Source organism: Kryptolebias marmoratus, linkage group LG10, assembly GCF_001649575.2.
Source record: "Kryptolebias marmoratus isolate JLee-2015 linkage group LG10, ASM164957v2, whole genome shotgun sequence".
Taxonomy (NCBI): domain Eukaryota; kingdom Metazoa; phylum Chordata; class Actinopteri; order Cyprinodontiformes; family Rivulidae; genus Kryptolebias; species Kryptolebias marmoratus.
Window position 1 is genome coordinate 21,104,177 of NC_051439.1, and position 24,768 is coordinate 21,128,944.

Consider the following 24,768-nt stretch of genomic DNA (forward strand, 5'->3'; position numbering starts at 1 on the left):
CTGGCGCACACAGGCAGCTATCTTCTTCATATGTTATGCCTGAAATGCCATAAAAAGCTGATAAACTTTGGTTTATTGTTTATTTGTTAAGCTTTTACCATCATTTATTGAAATAAATTCAATTTCTCTAAAACTAATGTTTTTTTTCCAAGCCTGCCTTAAAACTAATATCAGCTTTAGCAAACCTTTTACCTGCTAAACAGAAAAATGTTCCTCAGTCATTCTGAGTATTTTGACATGCCTGCTGACATTAGCTTTTAACTCAAAGCCCCACTGTGCCTAAGTATTTCCTCGCAGCGTGGCTGTACTCTTAATCTGGATTTTATGCGTATTTCTGAGGTAATTATGGCATACTGACTGCGGTTAAATGTACAAAGGCTGTGAGCCGCTGCCCGCTCGGATATTTACAGACACATCAGGACAGCAGCAGTGACCAAGAACTGGCCTCAACTTTTTCAATAATTTCCTGGTGTGAGTGATTTCATCAAAAAGGAAAATAGACTCAAAAGTTTCTTTTTGTCTGAGACGCAAAGTAAAACTGTGGGAACATGTTTTTTTCTCATAAATGCTGCAAACAAAAACATTCAGCCATGACATCATCATGGTTTGGTCTCATCAGTGTAATTTCAGTTGTTACAACATATTTTGCCTTTTTTTTGGAAGTTTTGGGTTTTTTAGGCCAAGTTATAAGGGCAAAAAACAATTCCACAGGTGATTGTAATCCTGATTTGATCCAAGAGAGTCGGAGACTTCAAGGATCAAAAATAGTCGGAGGATCTGCAAGATCATCACTGCAAAGTCATGAAGACCAGACAAAATAAAAAAACCTTCATGAAGTTAAAATAAGCACAATATTCTTCTCATATCAATGCTTATTGTGTACTTAAATTTTAAATTTAACTACCACATCGATTCATTAACCTACGGAAACAGTCAAAGAGGCTAAAAATAGTCAAAACGGTGTGTGTGAATGAGAGGGAGGCAGGAGGAGTGAGGCTACAAGGTCAGAGGTCACAAAGGTGCAGGACTTCAAGGACCTTGGGTCCACTGTCCAGGAGGACGGGGAGTGTGGTAAAGAGGTGAAGAAGAGAGTCCAGGCAGGTTGGAGGAAAGTTTCAGGAGGGATTTGGGACAAAAGGGTGGCAGCAAAGGTCAAAGGTCAAAGGAAAGGTTTACAGACAGTGGTGAGAGCAGCCATGTTGTTTGGTTAGGAGACAGAACAGGAAGTGTCAGAGCTGAAGATGTTGAGGTTCTCCTTGGGAGGGATGAGGATGGACAGGATTAGGAATGAGGACATCAGAGGTCCAGCACAGGTTGAAGGACTGGGAGATAAAGTTAGAGACGGTTTGGACATGTGCAGAAGAGGGACAGAAGGATGTTAGAGAGGACATGGAGGACAGAGGACACAGAAGACAGAGTTAGATGGAGGAGGACGACTTGCTGTGGAGACCCCTGAAAAGGGAACAGCTGAGAGAAGAAGAAGAAGATGCAAATTTAAAACTGGTGCATGAACAAGAACCAAATCAGGCAGGAATAATTTCTTTAATTCATCTGTTTCTAAATGAACAACAACCATCTGTTTTTGTTTAAATGACTGAACTGAAGTATGTCATCAGCTCAAGAAAGATTAAAAATATGTGGCTTAAAAATAAAATAGAAAAAAACTGAACAGTTTGTCTTTGACAGACAGAACCAAAAAGAGCTGAAACAGATTGGTACGGAAACAGAAGCTCCAGTGCTTCTTATTCATCTGTAAAAGTTCAGGACATTCAGCAGAGATGGAGTTGCACAAACCGAGCAGAGTTAGTTCAGAAACAACAACAATAAAAAACAAACAAACTTCAGAATCGTGTCTGGCTGAAGCTGTGAGTAAAGTCTTTCAGAGCCTGAAGATCACCTCGTCGTCTTCAGTAAATAACAGCTTAAATCTGAGACAAACTGCAGGAATGAGTGAACGATGTCTGACCTAAGAACGGTAAATATGATCCACCACCGGAGAACTGTTGGAGCGGCTGAAAGTATTCAGTTTAACAACAGAAACTGGACGTGATGAATGCTGTGAGGTATTTTGTTGAAGCAGACGTCACCTCTTAGAGTTCAGATCTTCACCTTGTCCTTTCCAAACGTTCAGGGGTTTGCCTCTTCGGTCCTGGGATGGAAGGAGGACAGTCGGCTGCAGTCTAAGGGATGAACTTTTCTCTTTGCTGGTTTCAACATTCTGATTAGGACAGCTGTTTACTGTTAAACTCCTCCTCTTTTAGGTTTTAGAACCTCAATAAATAATAATTTAAATTGAATGAAACAGCTGATTGTTCATTAAATCTGATTCTGAAACAATGACGGTGGAGAGAAGTTCAGGTATGTTCTAACATGAGAAATATTTTTGAGCCCAGATGTCAGCCTGCGTGCACGTTCTGCCACAGATGTTCCAGCTGTGTCTCAGTGCAGAAACATCAGCGCGGCAGTGAGCCAGCGGGCGACTGCGAGGCCTCGGACCCACAGAAGAAGTTCGTAGACGGAGAGTTTCCACAAACTCAGAGACTCAGTCAGAGTGATCTGCAGACGCCACCTTCTGGACCGAGCCTTGCTCCTCTTGTGTCTGTCAGAGGAGGAGGAAGAGATAAGACGTCCCAACACACTCCCACCGAGATCAGACTGTGCAATGCTTAGAACAAATGTTTTATTATTATTATTCTAAAAAGCACAACAAATAGATTTGGTTTCCAGATACCTAACAGTATAGAAAACACATTTATTTATCATTTCTCACAGCTGAAAGCTGTTAGTAAAATATATCATGAACCCCAGGATGGATTTGAAGGAAACATTCAGACAGTAGTCACTGGATGGACATCCTCAACTGTTTATATTTTGGAATCAACCCAATTCAGTATGGCCGCCACAGCTAAGCAACCTTAGCAAACATAGTAATGGCTGCAAGTCAGTCAGTCTTACAGGTAGTGAGCTGAAACCGGATCTGGTCGTAAATGAGAGTCATCCTCAAGACATATCTGGAAACTGACACATGATGGAAGATCTCACATGAGGTTGTGCATAATGACATTTACAAACAATAACTCCATCATTTCTAAACTTATGATTTTAATCTGAAGCTCTGGTTTGAAAGGCAGCGGCAGGTAAAGGGCTAACACTCCTCCATGTTCGGTCTTTAATCTATGGATTTCTTTTTTTTTCCATCGAGTCTGACACAGTTATGAAGATGCTTGAAGCTCGGATGCAGGTGAAATATTCCTAAATCACTTAAAAGGCACCAGAATGCCGAGCATGATGAAATAAGCCGATAACAGTTGGTAATCTGCTGTCAGAGAACTCGGGAGGTGAAACCGAAAGAGAGCGGAGAGTTTCTGACCTGGCCACGGCTCGTATGCAGCAGCGGGACATGTTGATGAAGGACGAGGATGAAGCCCGGGTTTGTAACGTGGTCTCGATGCCCCTCAGGAGATCGTTGGTCTTCAGCAAAAGCAGCATCTGCCGAGGAACCCGGTTCAGCAGATCGCTGATCTGAGGCAGGTACTGAGCTGCGTTGGTCCGAATCTCCACGTCCTGCCGACAGAAGGGGGAAAACGGTCACCTCTTCCTGTCTCTGTTTGCATCAGGCTTTAATCCTCCAAACTGAAGCTGTTTCTGACAGATTTAACCTTTCTGATTCACATGTTGGAACACAACATCCAGGATTATCATGCTAATCAGACTGACTCAGAGCCGGCATCAGGCTAAAACAATAGTTTCATTCATCCACAGTTAGACTCCAGGGTTTGGTTCCATCAGGGACAGAAAGACCTTCCAATCTTTGGGTTTGAAGCCTTTTTGTCTCTATGTTGACTTGTTTATTTAAAGTCTCACAGGCAGAAACTGACTCACAACAAACAATAACAAAAAAATAAAACATCTGATTTCTTAAATTTATTTTTAAATTTTAGGTTGCAAACAGAAACTACAACCAGCAAACTACTAAACAACACATAAAACCATTTAGTCAATGCTAAATATAAAATATTTTTCACATTTTGTATTTCTAAAGGAAAATCATGGCCTATTTTTGTGCACTCGCCTTGCAAAGATATATTCTTGGCTGTGCACATTAATTTGTTCCCACCCTGAGCAGCTGCTCCCACATTTATGATTTCATCTGCTGGAGCACAATTTTGAAACAAAGATCGGCAGATCTGGACCACTTTTTCAATAATTATTATTTATCAGCAGGAGTAAAACAGCTCTAGTGCTCTTGAGATGAGTGGGAGACACTTGCAGCAAAATTCAGACGGAGACGGTTTGGAGACAACTGTCTGACTATTTCGAGAGAAAAGTTGTCACACTAATAATTTAAACATGTTCAAAACTGAAGTGATGGGCTGCACACCTTGGCAAGTTATGAACTCTGCAAAAGTCGCAAGAGATTCTGAAAACATTCGGGAGATTCCCTTATGAATGCTGTTCATTAACGAGTTGCAGATCAGTGAGATACCACCTTAATGTCTAAGGCAGGGGTGTCCAATCCTGGTACTTAAGGGCCACCATCCTGCATGTTTTCCCTTGTTTCTCTGCTCCAACACACCTGATTCAGAGGTTAAATCACCTCTTCATGAAGCCTATTAATCACCCATTGATTCAAACCAGGTGTGTTGGAGCAGAGAAACAAGTAAAACATGCAGGATGGTGGCTCTCCAGGACCAGGATTGGAGACCCCTGGTCTAAGGATTCCAACAGCCTTCCTGTTTGTGTTCAGTTTGTTACAGTAGATGATAAAAAAACAAATAAGAACTGCAGTAACCCACATTACGGTAGGAAAAACTCAGAAAATCCTCCAAATCTTTTTTTCAGCAGCAGAAAAAGCCATCAGATGATGGAGGATATAAAGTTTTCACTCTTCGACACAAACAGGAGCAGGAACAGAATCCAAACGGGAGGAGAGTGGATGGAAGCTAGAACAAAAGGAAACGCGCCCTAAACGAGGAAGTGGAGGAAAAAAGAAAAGATCCAGGAAGAAAGAGAGCAGCGTTTACCTCCATGGCAACTATTTGTTCTCTTTGATGTCGCTGCTCGAGTTGCTGCTCGAGCGCCAACATCTTCTTCTACTCCACTTCAAAGGCCTTTTCCTGCTGCACATCAGCCGGCCTAAATTACACTATTAGTCATGGAACGGAGTGGACTGCAGGCTTACAATCCTTCAGATGCTCAGCAGTCTTTAGACAGAGACAGAAACCAGTACGAGCACGGGACATTACAGGAATGAGCCGAACTACTGTGAAATGAGGGGCTGATTGGAAGCAAAACGGAGAATTTTAAATTCAAAGCGCAAACAACAGAGTTTGATTAATCTGTTTTATTAAAACAGCTGGAGCTCATATTAACATTGTAATAAAAAACGATAAATAAATCTTCTACAACTACAACAAATAGAAGAATTAAGCAAAATCACAACACTCTGCTGGCAGGTTTCCATCAAGTTTTTTCACGTGTTTGCACATTATAGAAATCTGATGGAAAACAATGGGAGTTATAAAGTTTAAACATCAAAATTTAGGCATTTTTTCTTTGCTATGAATATAACAAAACTCCTAGCAGAAGCTGTATTAACACTCTTTGAAATGTTAGTTTGGCACATAATCTTTAGGGTCAAGTGTTGGTTTTTAGTGGATTTTTAAGTGTGACAGCAGCATTGTGAGAGCTGTCAGTCGCCATAAACAGAGTTTTGAGATGTACAGAGAGAGACAGACAGCCAGTCGACACTGTGACACAGATAAACCCAGTCTCTGCTCTGCGTCTGTCTCTAATGCCCACAGGAAACGCTGAGAAGTGACAACCTCCTTGAAGCAAACATTCAACATCTGATCCAACGACATTATCCTCCTCATATGACTGAGCCTCAGAGGAGCTGCAGCCATAATCTGATGACAAACAGAAAAAAGAAAATATGTTTAATCACAGAGTCACACCAGCTCTGACCTTCGGACTGAAAACCAGACTAAAGTTCAAATAAACCATTCCAGATTGAAGCTTCTTTTTAGTATTGTATTTTTTATAAAACGCTCCGACCAAACTGCCCAAGCATTTTAAGGTGGTTTCCATAAAACTGGAGAGAAAACCATAAAATACTCGGTTTCATGACTTGTTTCTAACAAAGCTTTGCCTCATAGGTTATTAGCAATTTTACACCAAAGATTGTTTGTTCAGTTTGACACAATAAAACTTATATATTTATATATTTTATAGCTCAAAAGAGGAAAATTCTGAATCTGGTTTAAGTAACAAGGGAAATGTGATTTTGCGAGCATTCGGTTAGTGTAACAGGCTGCAGAAAAGTGTGCAATATTATCACAAAAAAAAGCTATTTTTATCTGAAATAAATGGTAGGTTTTTACTTCGACGAGCTGGAAGGCACACACTAAAACACATGGAAAGGGTTGAGAAAGAAACAAAAAAAGGTTGTAGGTTTATGTCTTTAATATTTCACAGCTGCATGTTTTTCTAAACTCCTCCAACTCTTGTTATAATCTGTCATTTATAGTTCTAATTGTTATTATATCAAACAAACTAATCCTGAAGTTCAAAACAACAACTGGATGCTAAAACCACATGCAGATTAATTTCACTCCCCTCCATCCTGAAGGTGATTAGGGTCTTTGTTTGTCTGGCTCAGAAGAAAGATGTTTGGTCACCTGCATGAAGGTGTGAATCAGAGGGAAAATCACTAAGTATCATGTCTAATGCTCCATATTAGGTTTTGGAAAGCTAAAAATCAGAATTTTTTTATTTAAAATCTTTAGTATTTGACACCTCCTGAATCTATACCAACATTAATAATTAATAATAATTTCCAAAATGACTTGAAATAAAACAACGATCATCAGTATTTCTGGGCTTGGTAGCCCCAATTTCATCTGAAAGACATTCAGTTTGACCAAAAATCTGTCCCCAAATCATCCTTCTCAAACGACTCGTTTAATATCACACCCACATCTCTTCATTTCCTCAATTTACTTGAAAATCTGAACCAAGAATTACTAAGCTAAAGACATGGACATGCAGCACAAAAGCCCATCTCACCCCCCCTCCAGTCTAAATAACAGGGTCTTCAGAAGTGCTCTGCGAAGTCCTGCCTGGGGAATAACAATTAGTAGCAATTATAAGAGGCTGGGGGGGGGCAGCCACACAGCTGTCAGCAGGACACAGAGAAGGTGACGCCGCTTCATTTGCATCTGAAAGCTTCAATAAGGACATATTGTACTGCGAGTGGCGCAATAATAGGCTGTGCAAAAGGCAAAGGGAATTCATTTGGGGATGGAGAGGGAGTGGGGGGGGATCTGGCTGGTGATGTTTTTTTTTTAACAGCACATTAAGAGCCCACCGGCTGATTTCACCCAGCAGACAGTCAAACAGAACGACCAGAGATGCAGACAGAGAGAAGAATGTCAGAACTGCATAATTTTCTGCCAATAAAGCCGGTTTACCGCGCGGAGACGTCAAACGCAGCAGCAGAACATAAACTGCGCTCATCAGCTGCACGTGTTGGGACAAATTTGTATTTAGCAGCCTTGAATGACAAGAAATGCCCATGATTGCTCATTTTTCCCGCCGCCTTCCCAAAACACTGGAAAATAAATCCATCATTCAGCTGAATATAAATGACTGGAGGCTAATCGCCCACAGCCACCAACATGGGATGACTCTCAGCTACTACCACATAAACATTACCTCACTATCTGTAAACTAAGTTAAAGACGTGTTTCTGTTGGCAAAGGTAAATTAGCTGTGGTCATCTTAAACCATCTTGATCCAACAGCTACTTTGAGTGTTTCATTCAAATCGGTCCTGTAGGTCAGCAGATATTTTGCTAACAGTACAAACACACATGGGAAAAAAACATTAACAGTCCACAAAAACAACGTTATATAAGAATGAGAGCAAAAATCTGTCAGAGTCACTGAAACAATCATTTACATTTGATTTGTTTTTGAGATTGATTTTATTTTCTGAAGAGCTTGGTGAGTTATTTAACAAACTGTGCAACCTGTAATAATTTTCAGTGCATTTTTTGTTGACGCAAAACAGAAATTTGGTGATCACGGCGCCTCAGAAATGTTACAAACATCCTAATCCCATCAGCACAACAACAATCAGCTGCAGTCAGTCAACGTGTTCAGCCGTTGTGCATCAAACTCAATCATTTTACATTTAAAGTGCCACCAGAAATGATGAAATTTAGCTTTAAATGTTAAACAGAACCAGAGGAGGGATCAGTGAAGCTCACAATGAATCTTTCAGGAAGAGCAACGGATTTTAGAACATTCATCAACGCGGAGCACGAACCAACGCTGAACTGTCAACAAAAAGAACAAGCAGGAAATTAAAACAGCAGAACACATGAGACAGAATGTGCTTGACTTGTAGTAACACTGTCTGCTTGCAGTTTTTTGGGCCTAATTGCTTTGTTTTCATTGTGTTTGGCAGAGGAGCATTCATTAAAGAGGTAAAATATTCCTGCCTGGGAAAGAAAGGCTGCAAAAAGCCACAGCTCTAAAAGCACTCAACACTGACTGCGCGCACGTGATTGCATTACCGCTAATGGAATGCATCATCGTCTGTTAGAGGAAGAGCTTTAAAACGACGCCAGGCCCGTATGTGGCGACGCAGTGCTGCTGCGATAACGCGCCAGAAACAGGAAACGCCAACACCAGCTGTAAACACAACAAGGTGCGTAAACTACAAGACCACAAATCAGTGTCAGTATCAGTCCAAACACGCAGAACATCTAGTTTATTTCTGTCTTTATCTGTGGTTGTCCATAATTTTCCCTCCCTGTGGGCAGCTTATTACTCTGCAGGGGTTGGTGTTAAAAGCCACAGACAGATATTCTCGGTGCAAAGTTTTCCCCTGAGACGGGACCCACTTCAGAGTTTGTCCTGGTCCGTGTTTCCCCTCCTCCCCCCTCAGGTGTTCTACGCCACCATCTGTCCTCAGGGGAGTTTATTTATATGTTTCTTATGCAACGCTTTGAAGCTGGCAGGAGTACCACAGAACCGTCTGCTTACAGTGTGCCGCCCCCTCACAGGTGGTGAGAACACAACATTAATGACTCTCTCTGAAAAGGACATATGTGTTTTGGGGGGGAAAACCAGAATGTGGAGTGGATGACGCATCGAGACAAAAATACTGATAACAATTTCCACATGATGTTCTGACGCCGACCGGTTCTGATGCAGTGTTTCATTAGGAACACTGCATCAGAACCATTATTTTTTCTTGATAAACACATTGGTTATGGGAGTTATAGCATTTGATGATCAACATTTAGAAGAATTTAAAGCGATGCTCATACTGGAATCAGTGTGAGCCATCTTTTAAATCTGTGGCTACATTTGATTAAACTAGAATCCATAAAAATATTTAAGCCTTCACAGCCGAGTATCAGCTAAAGCAACTGGTTAACTTTCAGTTAACCCAATTCAAGATGTCCACCACAGCTAGTAGACGTTAGATATAGCCACAGAAAAGGGTGTATCCTCAGGGAATTTAAAATAAGGACTAACAGATTATGCAAGATCAGCCTGCACAAACTGTTCGCTAAAATATCTGCAACTGTCATTTCTCAACATAAGATGATCTTAATTAGGTGGGTGATATGCATTCCTTCAATGCTGGGGCTTTATTTTGAGTCGTTATTTCATTGACGCTTTCCACAAAAGGTAAAGGAAGAAGTGCTCAGAGGACGCTCTGGGAGGAAACGAGCGGCGGCGCGTCATACCTCGGCGTGCGTGACGGGAACAGAACCGATGCCAGCGTTCACAGAGTTCCAGGAGCGGGCAGTCAACACGCAGGCAAAGAGGGGGTACAGGTCTCCAGCTCCGAGTCTGCGGCTGTAACGCTCCACCCCGGGTAGGTCCCCGTTAATCAGAGACATCCACAGCCGGCAGTAGTCCATCCTGAAGTCTGGCTGCAAGACCTGGAAGGAAGAGTTCGACGTTAGCTGCATTTCGTTTTCATTTCATTCTCCTTTTTAAACATTTTAAACTTGTATGTCTTTATCTTTCGAGCCTGAGGCAAACATTTTCTAAACATGAACAGTTTGAGTAGAATATTGTCTTAATATTTCATTTGCTGTGGATTTTTCTGTGCAAACATACTTAAAAAAAAATTATCATTTTCAATTTTTATCACAGTCGTGAGATGACATTTTCTTTGCTTTCACCATGAATCCTCGATGTTTTACAATCATAACGAAATGTGTTAAAATAATTAATCCCAAATGTTTCCTCGCTTTGCATTAACAACTTCGCATTCAGAAGTAAATTTAAATTTAAATAAATCGGCGTTTTCTCTAAAAGCGACTTGAACTTCAGAGACATTTAGTCACACAGAGAGAGAGCTCTCTCTCCAGACAAACTACAGCACATTAAACACACACACACACACACACACACACAATGTTCTGTACCATACTGGTAATGACACTTAAAACAGTCTATGTGTGTGTGTGTGTTAGGGGTGGGGGTTGAGTGTGTCAGACGAATGGATTAATATTCTACTCCAAAATGACATCTGAAATCACAAGTCATTAGGAATAAATTGGACCCATTATGGTCCAAGAAAAGTGTGTGCATGCGTGTGTGTGTTTCTGAGTGCTTGTGTGTGTGTTGTAGGTTGTGTGTCAGATAATGTTGTTGCATATTTATAACTAAAATCTCTCATGAATACGACAACAAGCACCAAACAAAGTCATGTCGGAGCTGTGTGTATCAGCTGGTGGGTGTTTGGAAGTGGAAGTGTGTTGACAATCAAACAGCGTGCACGTGTGTGTGTGTGTCTGTGTGGAACATGAGCGTGCACGTGTGCCCCTGTCTGATTAGGCTGTGGTGCATTCAAACGTAGCACTCTGCACTCTGCTAAAAACAACATCAAATGAGTTGTTTATGAAAAAGCTTTTATCCTGCTGTACTCTAATAAAAGTGTGTGTCTGTCGTTGAGCTTGTGCGTGATCTCCAGGTTTTTATGTGCGTCTTGATTGTGTGTTTGCTGCTCCACCAATTTGCCCAAGGCCTGAGCCGGCAGTATGAAAAATGGACTGCAATATTACAGCAAATAGTGTTTTGTTTGTGTTCAGGCGGCTCAGATTCCCCCACCTGATACAGGCCATGATCGAGCAGAAGGATCTCCGTCTTCTGGCTCCAGGGACACTTTCGGACCAACACGTTGCCCGGGTGCGGGTCGCAGTGGACGAAGCCGTGGACAAAGATCATTTCGCTGTACATTTTACCAAGATTCTCTGAGATCTGTGGGGAGCACAAAACAGGAATGTCATTTGAAGCTTAAACTGATAAACAAAAACAAGCATTTCAAGAAAAAACTGGGACTGAAACCATGTTGTAAACAAATTAATATTATTTTAGATTGACTCTTTTAATCAACATGGCCTCACCAAACAATTTTCACAATCTGTTATCCGTAACAAATGATACATGATATATGATTACTTTCTGAAAGTTTTATTAAAATCTCAGGGACCACCACATCAAATTTTAGCTCAATATCTGTTAAATTAACTGGGTTATAAACATTTTGGTGTTTATTAAAATCGCTTTGCTGTGACGACCATCTTGAATCAAATTGACTCCAAAAGTTAACCAGCTGCAGATGCCAAACAAATGATTACTTTGTCAAAATTTCATTAAAATTTGTTTAAACACACAAACAATCATGGGCAAAAACATTATCAGGCAGAGTGATAAAGAGAGACCATGTCGTGTTCAACCCCATCGAGAAAAATTCAGAAGGATTACGTTTAAAAAATTGTTTGATTTTTTTACATTTTGCACTGAATTTATGAAATCTCAGCGCAGTCAGGTCTCAAATCATGCAAACATGTTAAAGTAGAAACAAATCCCAGGAAGCGCTGCCTTATTCTGATCACATCAAGCCGTCGACTTCAGAGGAAAAATTCATTTGGACCCTTCATAAATCTTCTGAGTCCACAGACAGAAAGAGTAACCAGCACGAAACACTGACACTTTAAAATTCCTCCCATCCTCTGAGTGTTTTTCTCATTGTCTCCATCATCCATCAGACGGTCAGCAACATTTGTCATTTCTACCTAATGAGCGTCTCTTCCATTTGTCTGTTTATAAGCACAATAAAACCCTAAAAAAAATCAGTTATAGGTCAGTTTTATGTCAGTCTCTTTTGATTTTGGCAGTCTAGACTCTTAGCAGGTGATTTGACAGTCAAAATAAAAAGGACTGGTTCTGATTCAGACACTAAGCACACGTGTGACGGAGCCTGGAGTGAGAGTGGTTAAATGTTTAACTGTCACTGAAGAATTTAAGCTGCAGCACCTCGTTGACGTCGATGCCGTGTTTCTTCATGTATTCCCTGTCGTTGACCTGCCCCCCCTCTACGAACTCCATGGTCAGGATCCTCTTTGTGGAAAGATCCCAGTGAATGATGGGAACCTGAAGAGAAACTCAAATATGTCGCATTTAGACATTGGAAGAACAGTAAAAATGTTTAGAATACATATTTACACATCTCACTAAGACCAGCTGGAGTAATAATGTTGTGTTCTAAGACATTTATACAAAATTAAAATTAATTTTGAAGTCTTGCATCTCTATCAAATGCTAACTTATACAATTAAAACTAGCAGAATACGAAGAAGCAAATGACCAAAAAAAAGATATTTAAGCTCTTTGGGTTTAAAAACCGAACAAAAGGAGAGTCTAATTCACATTCAGCAAAGCTAATAAAAGCTCTCAAACAGACATATTAAGAGAAAGGACACCAGGAAATTAAATGATAATGGACATGAAGTCCAACTCTATCGAGCACTGGAAATATGATTCTGCAAACGCTGCTTTGTTAGAATGCAGAGGAGCTGACGGGCAGCACAAAGGAAGAGCTCAGACACAGAGGAAGACTCTGACCTCAATTAACTGTACGCAGGAACATTTTTAATACTGGGACCTTAACTTCAGACAGACTGTATTAAAATAAAACCAGACATTCGCAAGTTAACAGAAGGTTTACGTATAATTCGATGTTAAAAAACACATCTGTAAAGGAATGAGTACCTTGAGAAAAGGGAAGTGAGACAGCATGTCGGCCACCCGTTCAGCATTGCGTCCCTCGTTAACGAAGTCCAGCTCCAGTGGCATGTTTTTCTTGGCCTCCTCTACCAACCACATGAAGGCAAAATCAGGGAAGAGCCAATGAACTGCCTTTACCAAAACCTTTAAAAGGAAAACACAGAATGACTCAGATATGAACAGTGCCCATAACATTCTTTACAACAAAACTTTAGGCTTTAAAAATGTTCATTTCTATGCAGATGACACCGAGCTTTACTTGTCAGTAAAAGCCACACATCTCAGCAGTGTTGCAAATCAAACGCTTGTTAAATTCACTGTTTAATTATTGCTGTCCACTAATTTTAGCCCCGATTTGTTCTGATATCAGCAACCGTTTGAATAATATCAGTCATGCTGCAGAAGTCTAGTTTAAATTCGGAGATCAAACATGTTGTTCAGTCTTGTTTTTTCCATTTTAAGGAGTCTAAAAAAAGAAAGTAATTTATTTTAACAGACAGCAGTTTCCAAAGTCACTGTTAGTTACCGAAGATCAAGCTTTTTTCCCCCATTGGAGCTCAAATTTGATAGGGCTCTTTGCTGAATAAACTTTATGTGATACCAACTAAACCAAATTAGCAGATAAAATATTAGAATAAGTCCATAAAAGCCAAAAAAAAATGGCTAAATAACAGACAGTTTAAAGACAATAACTCATATATTTATATAAAAAGAAGGAGAAGCTGTTCACACACAGAAAGCATTAATATTCACTGAGTAATGTAAGATGTAAACATGCTTATACAATATGTTTCAGCAGAATTTTGTCTTCATAAAGATGGTTTGTTTTTTAAATTCAAGGCATGAATAGACAGGAACTGTCTCAGACAAATGGAGACAGAATATAAATAACGCAGATGCTCATGTGTTGAATACTAACAGGAAGTACAGATGATGAGTCTCGAAATGTTTGAAACAGACTCACCTCCATCACCATTATGTCCTTGGAGCTTTGTCTCTGGACTTTGGGGTGCTGGACCTTGACAGCGACGGTCTTCCCATCATGCAACACTGCTTTGTGGACCTGTGCTAAGGACGCTGCACCCTGAGGCTTCTCCTCAAACGAGACGAATAACTCTGAAAGCTGCAGGACGGATAAAGATAAACAAGACGAGGAGGACAAAACATGAGATCCTCGGTTTGTTAAAAGATCCTCCTCACACATTTACCCAACATGCTGCTCTTTTCTTTACGTTGATTTGTTTTCAGCAGTTACCCGACATTTTCTGACCATTTAACGAACGTACATTCAGTATAGTTGTCCTAAGAACTTGTCCAAAGCTTTTTTTATTCGTTTTACCACCAGTGTAGGTTTTGACTTTTTCATCTTCAGCACAAAGTTGAGCTACATCACACGTTACTGCAACAGAAAAGTGGTTGGTAAATAGAAAAAGATTTGAGGAAGAAAGCAAAAAGAAAAAGGATTGAGTCCGAAAATTACAAATGTAATAAGCGGTTTTGTCACAACGACCCAGAGAAAACTACTTTAAGTCATTATTACAGTAACACGTTCATCTGTGAAGATAAGGTCTGTTCGTTTTGTAACGAGAGAAATATAAGGATTATGAGAATGCCACACTGTCTGAGTTATGTGAAACCATAATAAGGATTGTGAAATAAATTCTGTCCAGCTGCCACCGAAGGTTTTTTAGTTTTTGCCCATTTGTGCATGTGTCTGTCTAGTTACCAAAATATTTATCAAACCAGTGGATGGATTTTGATTAAAACTCCTAGAAAGTAATCATTTGGAGGCACATCTGCAACTGATTAACTTTCAATTCAAGATGGCGGTTAAGGCTGACAAACCTTAGATCACTCAGAAATGGCTACATCTCGGTGATTTTTGAGGTAAAATGTGATGTGGAAGTAGCTGTCAGGCATTTATACCACATACTCCAAAGGCTAACATAACCTGTAAGATAAAGCAACATTGCATGAGACTGCACATATCAATATCTTCAAGCTTAGACCAAAAATGGCTGTCACTCCATCATCATCCAACATAAGAGCTACCTGCTATCAGATGGACACTGCAGATGTTTCTTTCAAAGGAAAAAACATTAGCTGAGGTGAAATAATAATGATTAATACTTAAATATTTACAGATTTAACTGTTTTGCATGGTTAAATGTCCCCACAAACAAAAAGAAACCTTTTTTTATACTCCGACTTCACTGTAATTTGTCTGATTCATCCTTTTTCTACCCAATAGAGGTGGAGTAAAAAACTGGACCTCCAAACTGGACATTTTTCTGACATTTGTGCTGTAAAGACGCAGCGGCTACATGAATAATCAGACCATGAGCCAGCAGATGAGCTGCTGCCTTCAGCCCACTCACATATCTCCATCACAGCGTTCAGCGCCCAGTTTGTCCTGAGAGCATAGGTGGTCCCTCATTAGCTTCCACTCATCTCTGTGGACTCGCAGAACACACAGAGTAATTAGTGTGTGGGTTTGAAGGTTAAACAGACTTCCCGAGGGACCTTTTAGTTATTAGAGCAGACTTATTGTGTTCTTGGGAACCTACAGAAACGCCCTGAGGCTTCCCGGCCTCACGGATACAAATCTGTTCAATGAACAAGACAAAAAAAAAAAAAAAAAGAGATACAACCTTCAGAAAATACTTGTCCCTAAGCACTTAAACAGCTTGGTACTTGCTGTCCTGTTATATACACAGATGTGTAAAAATACAGATTTAAACAAACCTCTAATCATCTTTAAAATGTGACATTTTTATCATTCAAATAAACATTAAATATAAGCATCGAATCTTTGAAACCATTTAATCAGAAGCAGCAGATTAACATTAAAAACACAAGAATAATAAGGTCTTAGGAAATGACCAGTGAAACATCTGAAATATAAAGGGCCTTCATGAAATACATGCTGACCACCTGAGTTTCACAATAAATAAAACACTTTCCTATTATATAAAACAAATACGATGCTGTGAAAAAGTTTCTGTCCCTTTACAGATTTCTTTTGTTTTTGCACCTAAGTGTTTCAGGTCTGCAAACAAATGTTAATATTAAACAAAGATAACCTGAATAAAGTGGCCTGGTTTGATTTATTAAAAGAAAACAGCTTTCCAAACCAACCTGGCCCTAAACATGGAGCAGCGGTGAGCCTTCCCAGGAGTAATCGGCTGCCCAAAATAACTCCACGAGCGCATTAACGACTCGTCCAGCAGGTCCCAAAAGAACCAACATCTAAAGCTCTGCAGGCCTCACTTAAGGTCAGAGCTCCTGATTCAACAATAAGAAAGGGACAAAAGGGCAAAAATAGACTCTGTGTTGGAGTTCCAAGGCAAAAACCACAGCTGAGCCAAAAGAACCTAATGTAAGAACTTTCTCTAAAAAATACGAATCAAAGGACATTTTACCAAAGCCAGCTCCACCTTGCTCCACCTTGCTCCACCTCGCACGGTGAAGTCGTTGGCAGGTTTAACTGGACGTCTCATGAAAGGAACGATTCCCCTGCTGCTGGTGCAACATGAAAGGAGGCTAATTTGTACACAGCGTTGGCCCGTCAGGTGCAGGCAGAACACGAGCCCTGCAGAAGATGCAATAAATTACACATCCAGCACAAGATCCCGACGTGGCAACAGCTGAGTTATTCATTATGTAAATATGCTAAATGGAATTAAATTGTCTGCATGCACCAAAACAACAAGAATCCAATGGGATCTGACATGCCAAAGTGCTTTCATGGGTTGAAAGCAATGTAATTTCTCACATGAGACCCTTCTTGTTGAGCAGCACTGAGATCTCTGAGCAGTCCCAGTGAAATTTGAGCATGAAGATTTTCAAAATTTAGATGTTAAAAAAAGAAGAGGGCGGCTGCAGGAGCGTGCAGCAGCGGCCTCAGCTTCACCACGCCGCTCTGCCACCCAGTCCCAGTCCCTGCTCATGTTAAACTCAGCTGTGGAGTTAATAAACATGGTAATGCGCGCGATCGGGCCCCCGCTCCCACAGCGCGGACCCCTCGGTGACATACGTTTCCTGAAATGAGTTATGGCACAAATAAAACGGCCCCCGAGGCCTCGCGGTTGGATGACAACACATTGAAGGCTGTGTCACCGAGGAAAGGTGGCCAGTTTGGCTGCTGGCGGCGAGCCACAGCCCCAGCTGGGTGGAAATACATAAATCATTACAGAGCAGAGAAATGGAAGGAAATAAAAGAGATTGCCTGAATGAAAAGAAGGGAAAAAGGCAGGGAGATGCATATCCCACTTTATGAATCATAATTTGAAAGTCTTAAATTCATTACACCTTCCTTTTTTTTTAATTTTAAACTAAGATAATCTTTTGTTGAGAAACGTTGGCGTTACAGCCATTTTGGTCATAACTCCAAAACAGCATTATGGGTAATGTCATGCTCATCTCACCTGATCTAACTGTGCTCGGAGTATGTTTTGTGAATTACTGTCAGCAACTACCACACCAGATTTTAGCTCAGTATCTGTAAAAGTCATGTTTTTTATGCTGAAGACGATCAGCTATTCTGAATTGGGTTGACACTAAAAGTTAATCATTTGTAGATGTGCAGACAGAACTTCCCTTCTTGAAATCCATCCAGTTTGAGATATTTTGCTAACAGACAAACAGGGTTGACTCCAACAATTGACGAGTATGCGTTGAGGATGACGCTCAGAGACAATGACGACTAATTTTAGCTCAATATCTAGAAAACTGTCTGAATTATAATCAGTTTTCTGGTTTCTAAGGTCAGTAGGCTGTGTTTTTTTTATTTAATCCAAATTAAGGTGATTTCTGCTCAGAGTATTTTGTGATTTATCCTGTCCTTCTCATCCCAGCAACCCAGTTTTTTTTAAATCCAGGTAAATTCTTACTGCAGCATCTTTCTCTGGTAAGTTTCTCCATCAGCTCTAATCGTCTCGTCCCATCAGTGGACTCGTTTTCACATTTTTTTACCTTTAAACTCCTGCTTTAATCTGGAACCCCACACCTTTCCGTCCAACCGTCCTGACCACCCCGCCGGAGCTTTATGACCCTCATCAGCTGCTGTTCCTGCTTTTAGACTCAGCACCACAGGTAGCGACGCTTTCAGGTGCTGTTTCATGAGAAACGCAGCTATAGGCTGCTGTTTAAATCAGCACACCTACATTAGTTCTACTAGAAGATGGGGAAAAAAGAGAGTTGCTCCTTTTTCTTATCATTATCGATCTCAGTGATATGGAAAGATGGAGCAAGGATGTTTTTCCCCACGACTGCCTCTACAGTTAGCAAAATATCTGATGAATCACTGAACAAATTTTAATGAAACTTTCAGAAAGTAATGTTTGAGTTGACATCTATAAACAGATAAACCTGTGAAATTAACCCAATTCATTATTGTTGCCAGCTGACCTTAAAATATGTAAAAATGATTATAATTTTATAGACATTGTAATAAAATTTGGTGTGACTGTAGCTGAAAGTCCAAGGGCTACTCATTGTGCAAAATCTCTGCCTCAAACTTCAGCATTAATCAGAGCATGACATCTCCAAATATAACATGAAATTGTGAGAATGGCTAAGATGATCTCCGTCTAAAACTGTAATGTCTTAATGCAGGGGTGTCCAATCCTGGTCCTCAGGGCCACCATCCTGCAGGTTTTACTTGTTCCTCTGCTCCAACACACCTGATTTGAATCAATGGGTGATTAACAGGCTTCTGCAGAACATGAAGAGGTGATTTAACTACTGAATCAGGTGTGTTGGAGCAGAGAAACAAGGAAAACATGCAGGATGGTGGCCCTCAGGGACCAGGATTGGAGACCCCCGTCTTAATGGGTGTTTGTTAATGTTGAATCTTTTATTTTGTCTCAACTCAAACACATCTGGTTATGTTATCACTATAAGAGCCATTGTGTGAAATTTATCAGTGAGTGCAAAGAGAGAGTGAAAACCAGCAATATAAAATGACCATGAACATATGCAGTAATAACTGTAACTTTGAATGAAATATATTAGAGATAACACACAGTTTTTTCCAGTCTGGTTCCAAAATATTTGGCCCCCTCCTGTTTGAATGTTTGGCTCACAGCGGATTGTAGCAGTTTAGTTACAAGAACCACCTCCACTTCCTGAAACGCCGTGTCCACAGATGTCCCCACACCTACACCACCCGACAAAATACCCACGATGCACCCATGTTATCTGGTGTCACGCCTCAGCACCAGCTAAGTGTGACGCTCCTCCTGGATTCTGTTTGCTTAAAGAACATATTGCATGCAGACTGGCCATTTCAGCAGATTCACCGGCAGCCAGGACTCTGCTCCAGATCTGAGCACAGTGGGAATGCATATGTCACCACAAATGGTGCTGCAAACAGCACGACACCACACACTACGCTCCACTCGCTACTTCTGTACCACAGTATCCACGCTGCAAAAAAAAGAAAGAAAAAAGAGGCATGTGCAGTGAAACGGAAATGATGCTGGAGCGGCGCCCCCCCCTCCTCCGACTCCGGAGCCGCCTGGAACAGCTCATCAGCGTTGCTTCTTTTCCAGCCACTCAAAAAAAAAAAAAGAGGAGGGCTGATTCATCCTGCCGCCCGCTTTCTACACACAAGAGTCATATTACTGCCTTTTCAGGGATAATGACGCTCCACACATAAAAAAGGAGAAATCAAACCCAATGAGCACTTCTTTTTTTTTAAATAACACGAACAAGACTGAGGAAACGTGTTATATGGCGGCTTTGCATTAGAGGAGAACACTTTGAATAACTGTTCAGATGGAAAAATTACAACATCAAACTTATAATTTGTCGTTTTTATTGGAGGGCTTTAGAGAACGGTGCAGTTGGTGCTGAATGTTAGAGCTGCTGCAGGTGTGCTGATGGAAAACCACGCTGCAGCATTAAAGATGGTTTGAGAATCTAATGTTTCTGGTAATTATACACTTACTGTTACTGCTGCTTCCTTCGGCTTTATCTAACATACATCCCATCACATGTCAGTTGGTGCTGTCCTCTAATGTCAACATTTGCACCAAACTGCATCAAAGGCAGATTATGATCAATGCTAAATAAATGCTGTACATATAAAAATCAGGTATATGAAATAAATAAATTCAGGTGAATGTACAGAAGAATAAAAAAAAAGCTCAGACAAAATTTCAAAATAAAAGCATCATTCAAAGTTTAAACTGGTCACAGAAACTTGGACTGAACTGGCCTTTTGTTATCTTATACATTTTTTACACAATTACAGTTTAAGTCTTATAAATTTTGAGCCATTTAAACTTTCTAAAACTTCTGCAAACAAACTGTTTTTACTCCCTCAAATGTTACACGTTTTATGCAGTTTATACATGAAAACATGGGCTTTTTTTTATCTTTTTTCACCCTGTGTGAGTCTCACTGCTGCAGGACCACAGTTTTCCTCTCAAATCCCCTCAGAATGCAGAGTGCAAACATCCAAACTATCATTGACTCCCATCAGGTTTTCTCTTTCACATCGCCTTCATTAAACAACGTAGATAAATAAAAATGAACACATTCGGCCACTCATAGTTTAAGATTTCTTCTTTGTTTTGTTTTTCCGTACATCCTGTAGTTTTCATTCAGCAGCAGTTTGTGTAAGCCTCAGTTTCCAGTTCGCATTTCTGTCTGTTTGATGAAGAGCGATGCTGCGCGCTCCCCCTCCTCCCCAGAAACAGAAAGTGGTAATCACCATGGCAACCAGTAACTCAGCATTTGGATTTGTTTTTTTTGTTTTTTTTTATATATTTGATTTAATGTATCTAAAATTCAGCGACAGGACTGTTTGTCTCGAGGGGAACATAATCTTTGTTCCTGACTTTGTTGGTTTGATGTACTTCAACTGTGCACATTAAATCAATTTCTTTAACACACACCAGAGGGTGTGTGTGAGAGGTGGATCGTTGTATCTGAGAACAGCAGAGTAACTACCTCGCCTCCCACAGGCCCTGAAAGGGTGTCATAACTAGTTTGGGAGCAAACACTTCACTCTGTACAAACAGCTTACAGAACCACACAGGAACACGGTGCTCTTCGTTTCTTTCATCACACAAAGTGTAAATGCAGAGACAGCTGCAGGTCTGTTTCATTTAAATTGATACTGCAGGCTTTTTCTGCGTGGTAGTTCTGAGCTGTCAGTATCTTACCTGCAGCATACTCTCAGTTTGACGAATCAGGATGATATTTTTTATTTATTTATTTTTTTTTTTTCGCAGATCATGCAGTCACTATGTTGTAGATTTTAATGCCCCATTATGTGTTTAATTTTATTTTATTACCCCAAACCTCTGGAGAATATGTTGCATCAACTAAAGTAAAGTTCTAACAATCCTTGAAGGAATACATATTGCCCAATATCTTTTGATACAGAATTTTAAACAAAGATAATCGTATCTTAAAAGAATAACATGTTTTAGCCCTTTTAGGCATTTGGAGTGAAGTGTGGTCAGATGCTGGCGCCACAGGATCATAAAAACTAATTAGTGGTCGCAAATCAAAACCAAAAAGGACAGATAAGAAAAGTGTGCTTGGTTATTTCAGAGAAAGAAGAAACAAAAAGATAAAAAAGCTTCAGACAAGTATTGGTGATCAGTGGTGGGAGGAACACATTAAAGCTTATCCATGAAAGTACTTTAGGAGAATTTTGAAACTATTTTGAATAACTGAGGCCGTTTGTTCCCAATATAAAACAGAAATGCATGATGGGAAGACAATGAAGTCTCACCTCCTTTCCCAGATCTTCTCGGATGACCTGCTGGATCTCCTCCATGCTGCTCTGAGGAGCTCGGCTGTGGAGCACCTTCAGCGTGGACGTGTACTCCTCAGGCAGCAGGTAGTCCAACGCACCGATGTGCTGGCCCACTTTGATGAAAGTCCCCCGGTTGGCGCAGCACAAGTCTCGCAGACGCTCTGCTGATCGTCGATGCACCTGCAGGGGACGGAGCGGTGACGTAAAACGACTTTTAATCACAACTTCTGACTTTATGATCTGAGAAAGGAAACCAAACATGAGATTGTCTGACGGAAAAATAACAAAACTAAAGATCTGAAAGTAAAAAATTCTGGAAAACAAGCATGTGTCACAGTTACAGTTTACCGTTAAAAACAAAGTCAAGGCCGAGAACAGTTGGAATCTCAGCGTTTGCAGGAATGGAGTTCACGTTTGTCTCCCCTGCTACACCACGGGAGTAAAAAGTTAATTTATTGCTTCTTTATGTACCCGACTTTGTGCTTGAAGGCATCATCACATGAAGCCGGAGCGGGACAAAGACAAAAGAGCGTCTTGGTCCCGTCCCGTCTGTCCCATTTGAACCAGCTGGAAGCGATAATGCTTATAGAGAGTTTCTCTCCTGAGACCCGCGCAAATAAAAATGCGTGAAATTAGCTCTCCTTAACCTCAGTCACCCCCACCACACCACACACACACACACACACACACAGCAGGCTCCCACAGGACCGTTTGACACGAGTGTCATCTGGGCGATGATGACAAAGCAATGACAGAAACAAGCCACCAGAGATTACCAGATGAGCCTTTCTGCTCAGAAAGGAACCTTTTTGTTACATCAGCGCCACCTCCTAATGTCTGACTGAGCACAGCAGAAATGTTTCACCTTACAAAAAACAAAAATAAATAAATATACAGTGGGACAACAACGAACAAGTATTAGAGACATGATTTCAAATTCCAAACATCTTTGGTTAAAAATCCTTTTTCCTGATTTTTGAGTAAACTTTACTGAAGGCAACTGATTCTAAATAAATAAAAATGACAAAAAAGGCTAAATCTGGAGTAACTTCTGAAACCAATATTCACATTGAAGACAAAATCTCAAAGTAACAAATAAATAAAATTGAGAGGCTAACACTGCATTTTGTATAAAATATATATTTGATGACAAAAAAAGTGTTTTAGCTTTTTGAAACAAGTAAAACACACTGACAGGATCTCAGAAACTAAAATAAATAAATAAAATCTAATATATAAATACATATTAATTAGAAATAAAACAGATAAAACCAAATTTACTACAATAATAACACAAACGTAAGAAAAAAATGGCAACCAGACAACTCTAGTGACAAAATACAATATCAGAACAAAATGATACAATAATAAATTATGAACAGAAAATAAGTTTACAAATAATAATAGTGAAATAAAAAATTAAGACTTGCTAAAATGTCTCAATAAAAGACATTTTGATTAAAAGCTGAAGCTAAAAGTCTGAACTATAAAATAAAAAGGCCTGTTGGAAGGAAAAACTATGATTTTTATAAATATTATAACCCAAATCTGGTTGTTTAAAACAGAAACATACTGGATTTTAAAACCTATGTTGTAGAAATAATGAAAAAAACAGTAATGTCTAAATTTGTTCAGGTTTTAAATAATAAATAAAATCAATGATTAGTAAAACTAATCAAACAAAGGAAAAAGGGCATTTTTAAACTTTAAAAAAAACCCATTAAATTAGAATAGTTTGTTACTCTAAACCATGTTCAGTCATGGTAAAAATACAGTATTAAAAAGACCTAAATACAAATATAGATGCACAACAACAACATCTTTAAATGTGTAATCGTTTATGAATTATTTAAGCTTATAAAAAGTTGACTCACTGGTAAAACACTGAGAATGCTGGCTATGTTTTTGAAATAATCACATCAAAGATGTTATTATGCTAACAAGACTTAGGGAAAAAATGAGGCACAGCTGCATGCTGGAGATGATGCACAGCAATCTAAAAGTAAAACTTTTACTAAACTCAATTTTTGTCCTTTTTGAATGCAGCTGATTGCATCTGCTTCACAGGACTGGAATCCCAGCATCTCAACAAAAAAGTCAGTTTAAACAGCATTTGTTTAAAGATTAAAATCAAAATTCACAGCAAACATTCTGCTTTTCCTCCTGCACTGAATGAACATGTGGAGCATCATTCTGCTTTGCAGCAGGGCGGTGTGACATTCAGCAGCGTCACGTAAAGCTGATCAACCTTCAAGGACGCGGTTGAGATTGGAAACTCATTTGGAGGTGGATCAGGAAGGAAAATGATCATCAGATCGATCGCTGCTCTTCCCCTCCTCTCCTCTCGTAATCAGCAGGCTTTGTTGGACGGAGGCGGGCGCACGCAGCTCCGGGATGACATCACCATGGCGATGCTGCGCTCTGACAGCCTGAGGGAATCGCTGCTCTGGGATAGGCTGACGATCGCCACCGCCCCCCCGCACCTCCACACATGCGCAGTCCGGTCACATGGACCATTAGTGATTGAGACACATGGGTTAATTTGTGGTACAACCCAGAGCCACAAAGCCTACATCCTCTGCACAGCCGAAGAGGATGGGGGGGAAAGAAAGGCTGGAGGAGTGTGTGTGTGTGTGAGTGTGTGTGTGTGTGTGATGGATGAAAAGGTGAGGAGATAAGAAGACGAGACAGGAAGGAGGAGGGGGAGAAGGAAACATCACGATCAAATAATGAACAGCAGCAGTTTGTTCCTATTAAATGTTGAAGTGCTGTTGCTCATTGTGGCTATTTTAACTCACACAAACCTGCTCGGATAAGTTCAGAAAGCAGAAACTTCCTGAAAGCTCTTCAGAAAAGATTATTAATCAGCTCCAATCAGTTTCCAGGCTGAGA

General features: G+C 40.2%; 1 protein-coding gene across 2 annotated transcripts in view; it reads right to left on the reverse strand.

Annotated features, from left to right (window-relative positions):
• Positions 1 to 1,523: 1,523 nt before the first annotated feature.
• The window catches only part of adck1 (aarF domain containing kinase 1), a 36,260-nt gene continuing 13,015 nt past the window's right edge, over positions 1,524 to 24,768 (reverse strand). The window contains exons 5-12 of one of the 2 annotated variants that reach the window (XM_017431660.3): positions 21,853 to 22,056; positions 14,065 to 14,223; positions 13,086 to 13,244; positions 12,351 to 12,467; positions 11,142 to 11,291; positions 9,767 to 9,964; positions 3,371 to 3,564; positions 1,524 to 2,599 (exon numbers count right to left, since the gene is read on the reverse strand). In XM_017431660.3, the coding sequence (XP_017287149.1) occupies positions 2,440 to 2,599; positions 3,371 to 3,564; positions 9,767 to 9,964; positions 11,142 to 11,291; positions 12,351 to 12,467; positions 13,086 to 13,244; positions 14,065 to 14,223; positions 21,853 to 22,056 (1,341 nt within the window). In that variant the 3' untranslated portion in view covers positions 1,524 to 2,439. Of the gene's footprint in view, positions 2,600 to 3,370; positions 3,565 to 4,736; positions 5,910 to 9,766; positions 9,965 to 11,141; positions 11,292 to 12,350; positions 12,468 to 13,085; positions 13,245 to 14,064; positions 14,224 to 21,852; positions 22,057 to 24,768 lie in introns of those variants that run through there. The other variant, XM_025009472.2, reaches the window with a different exon arrangement.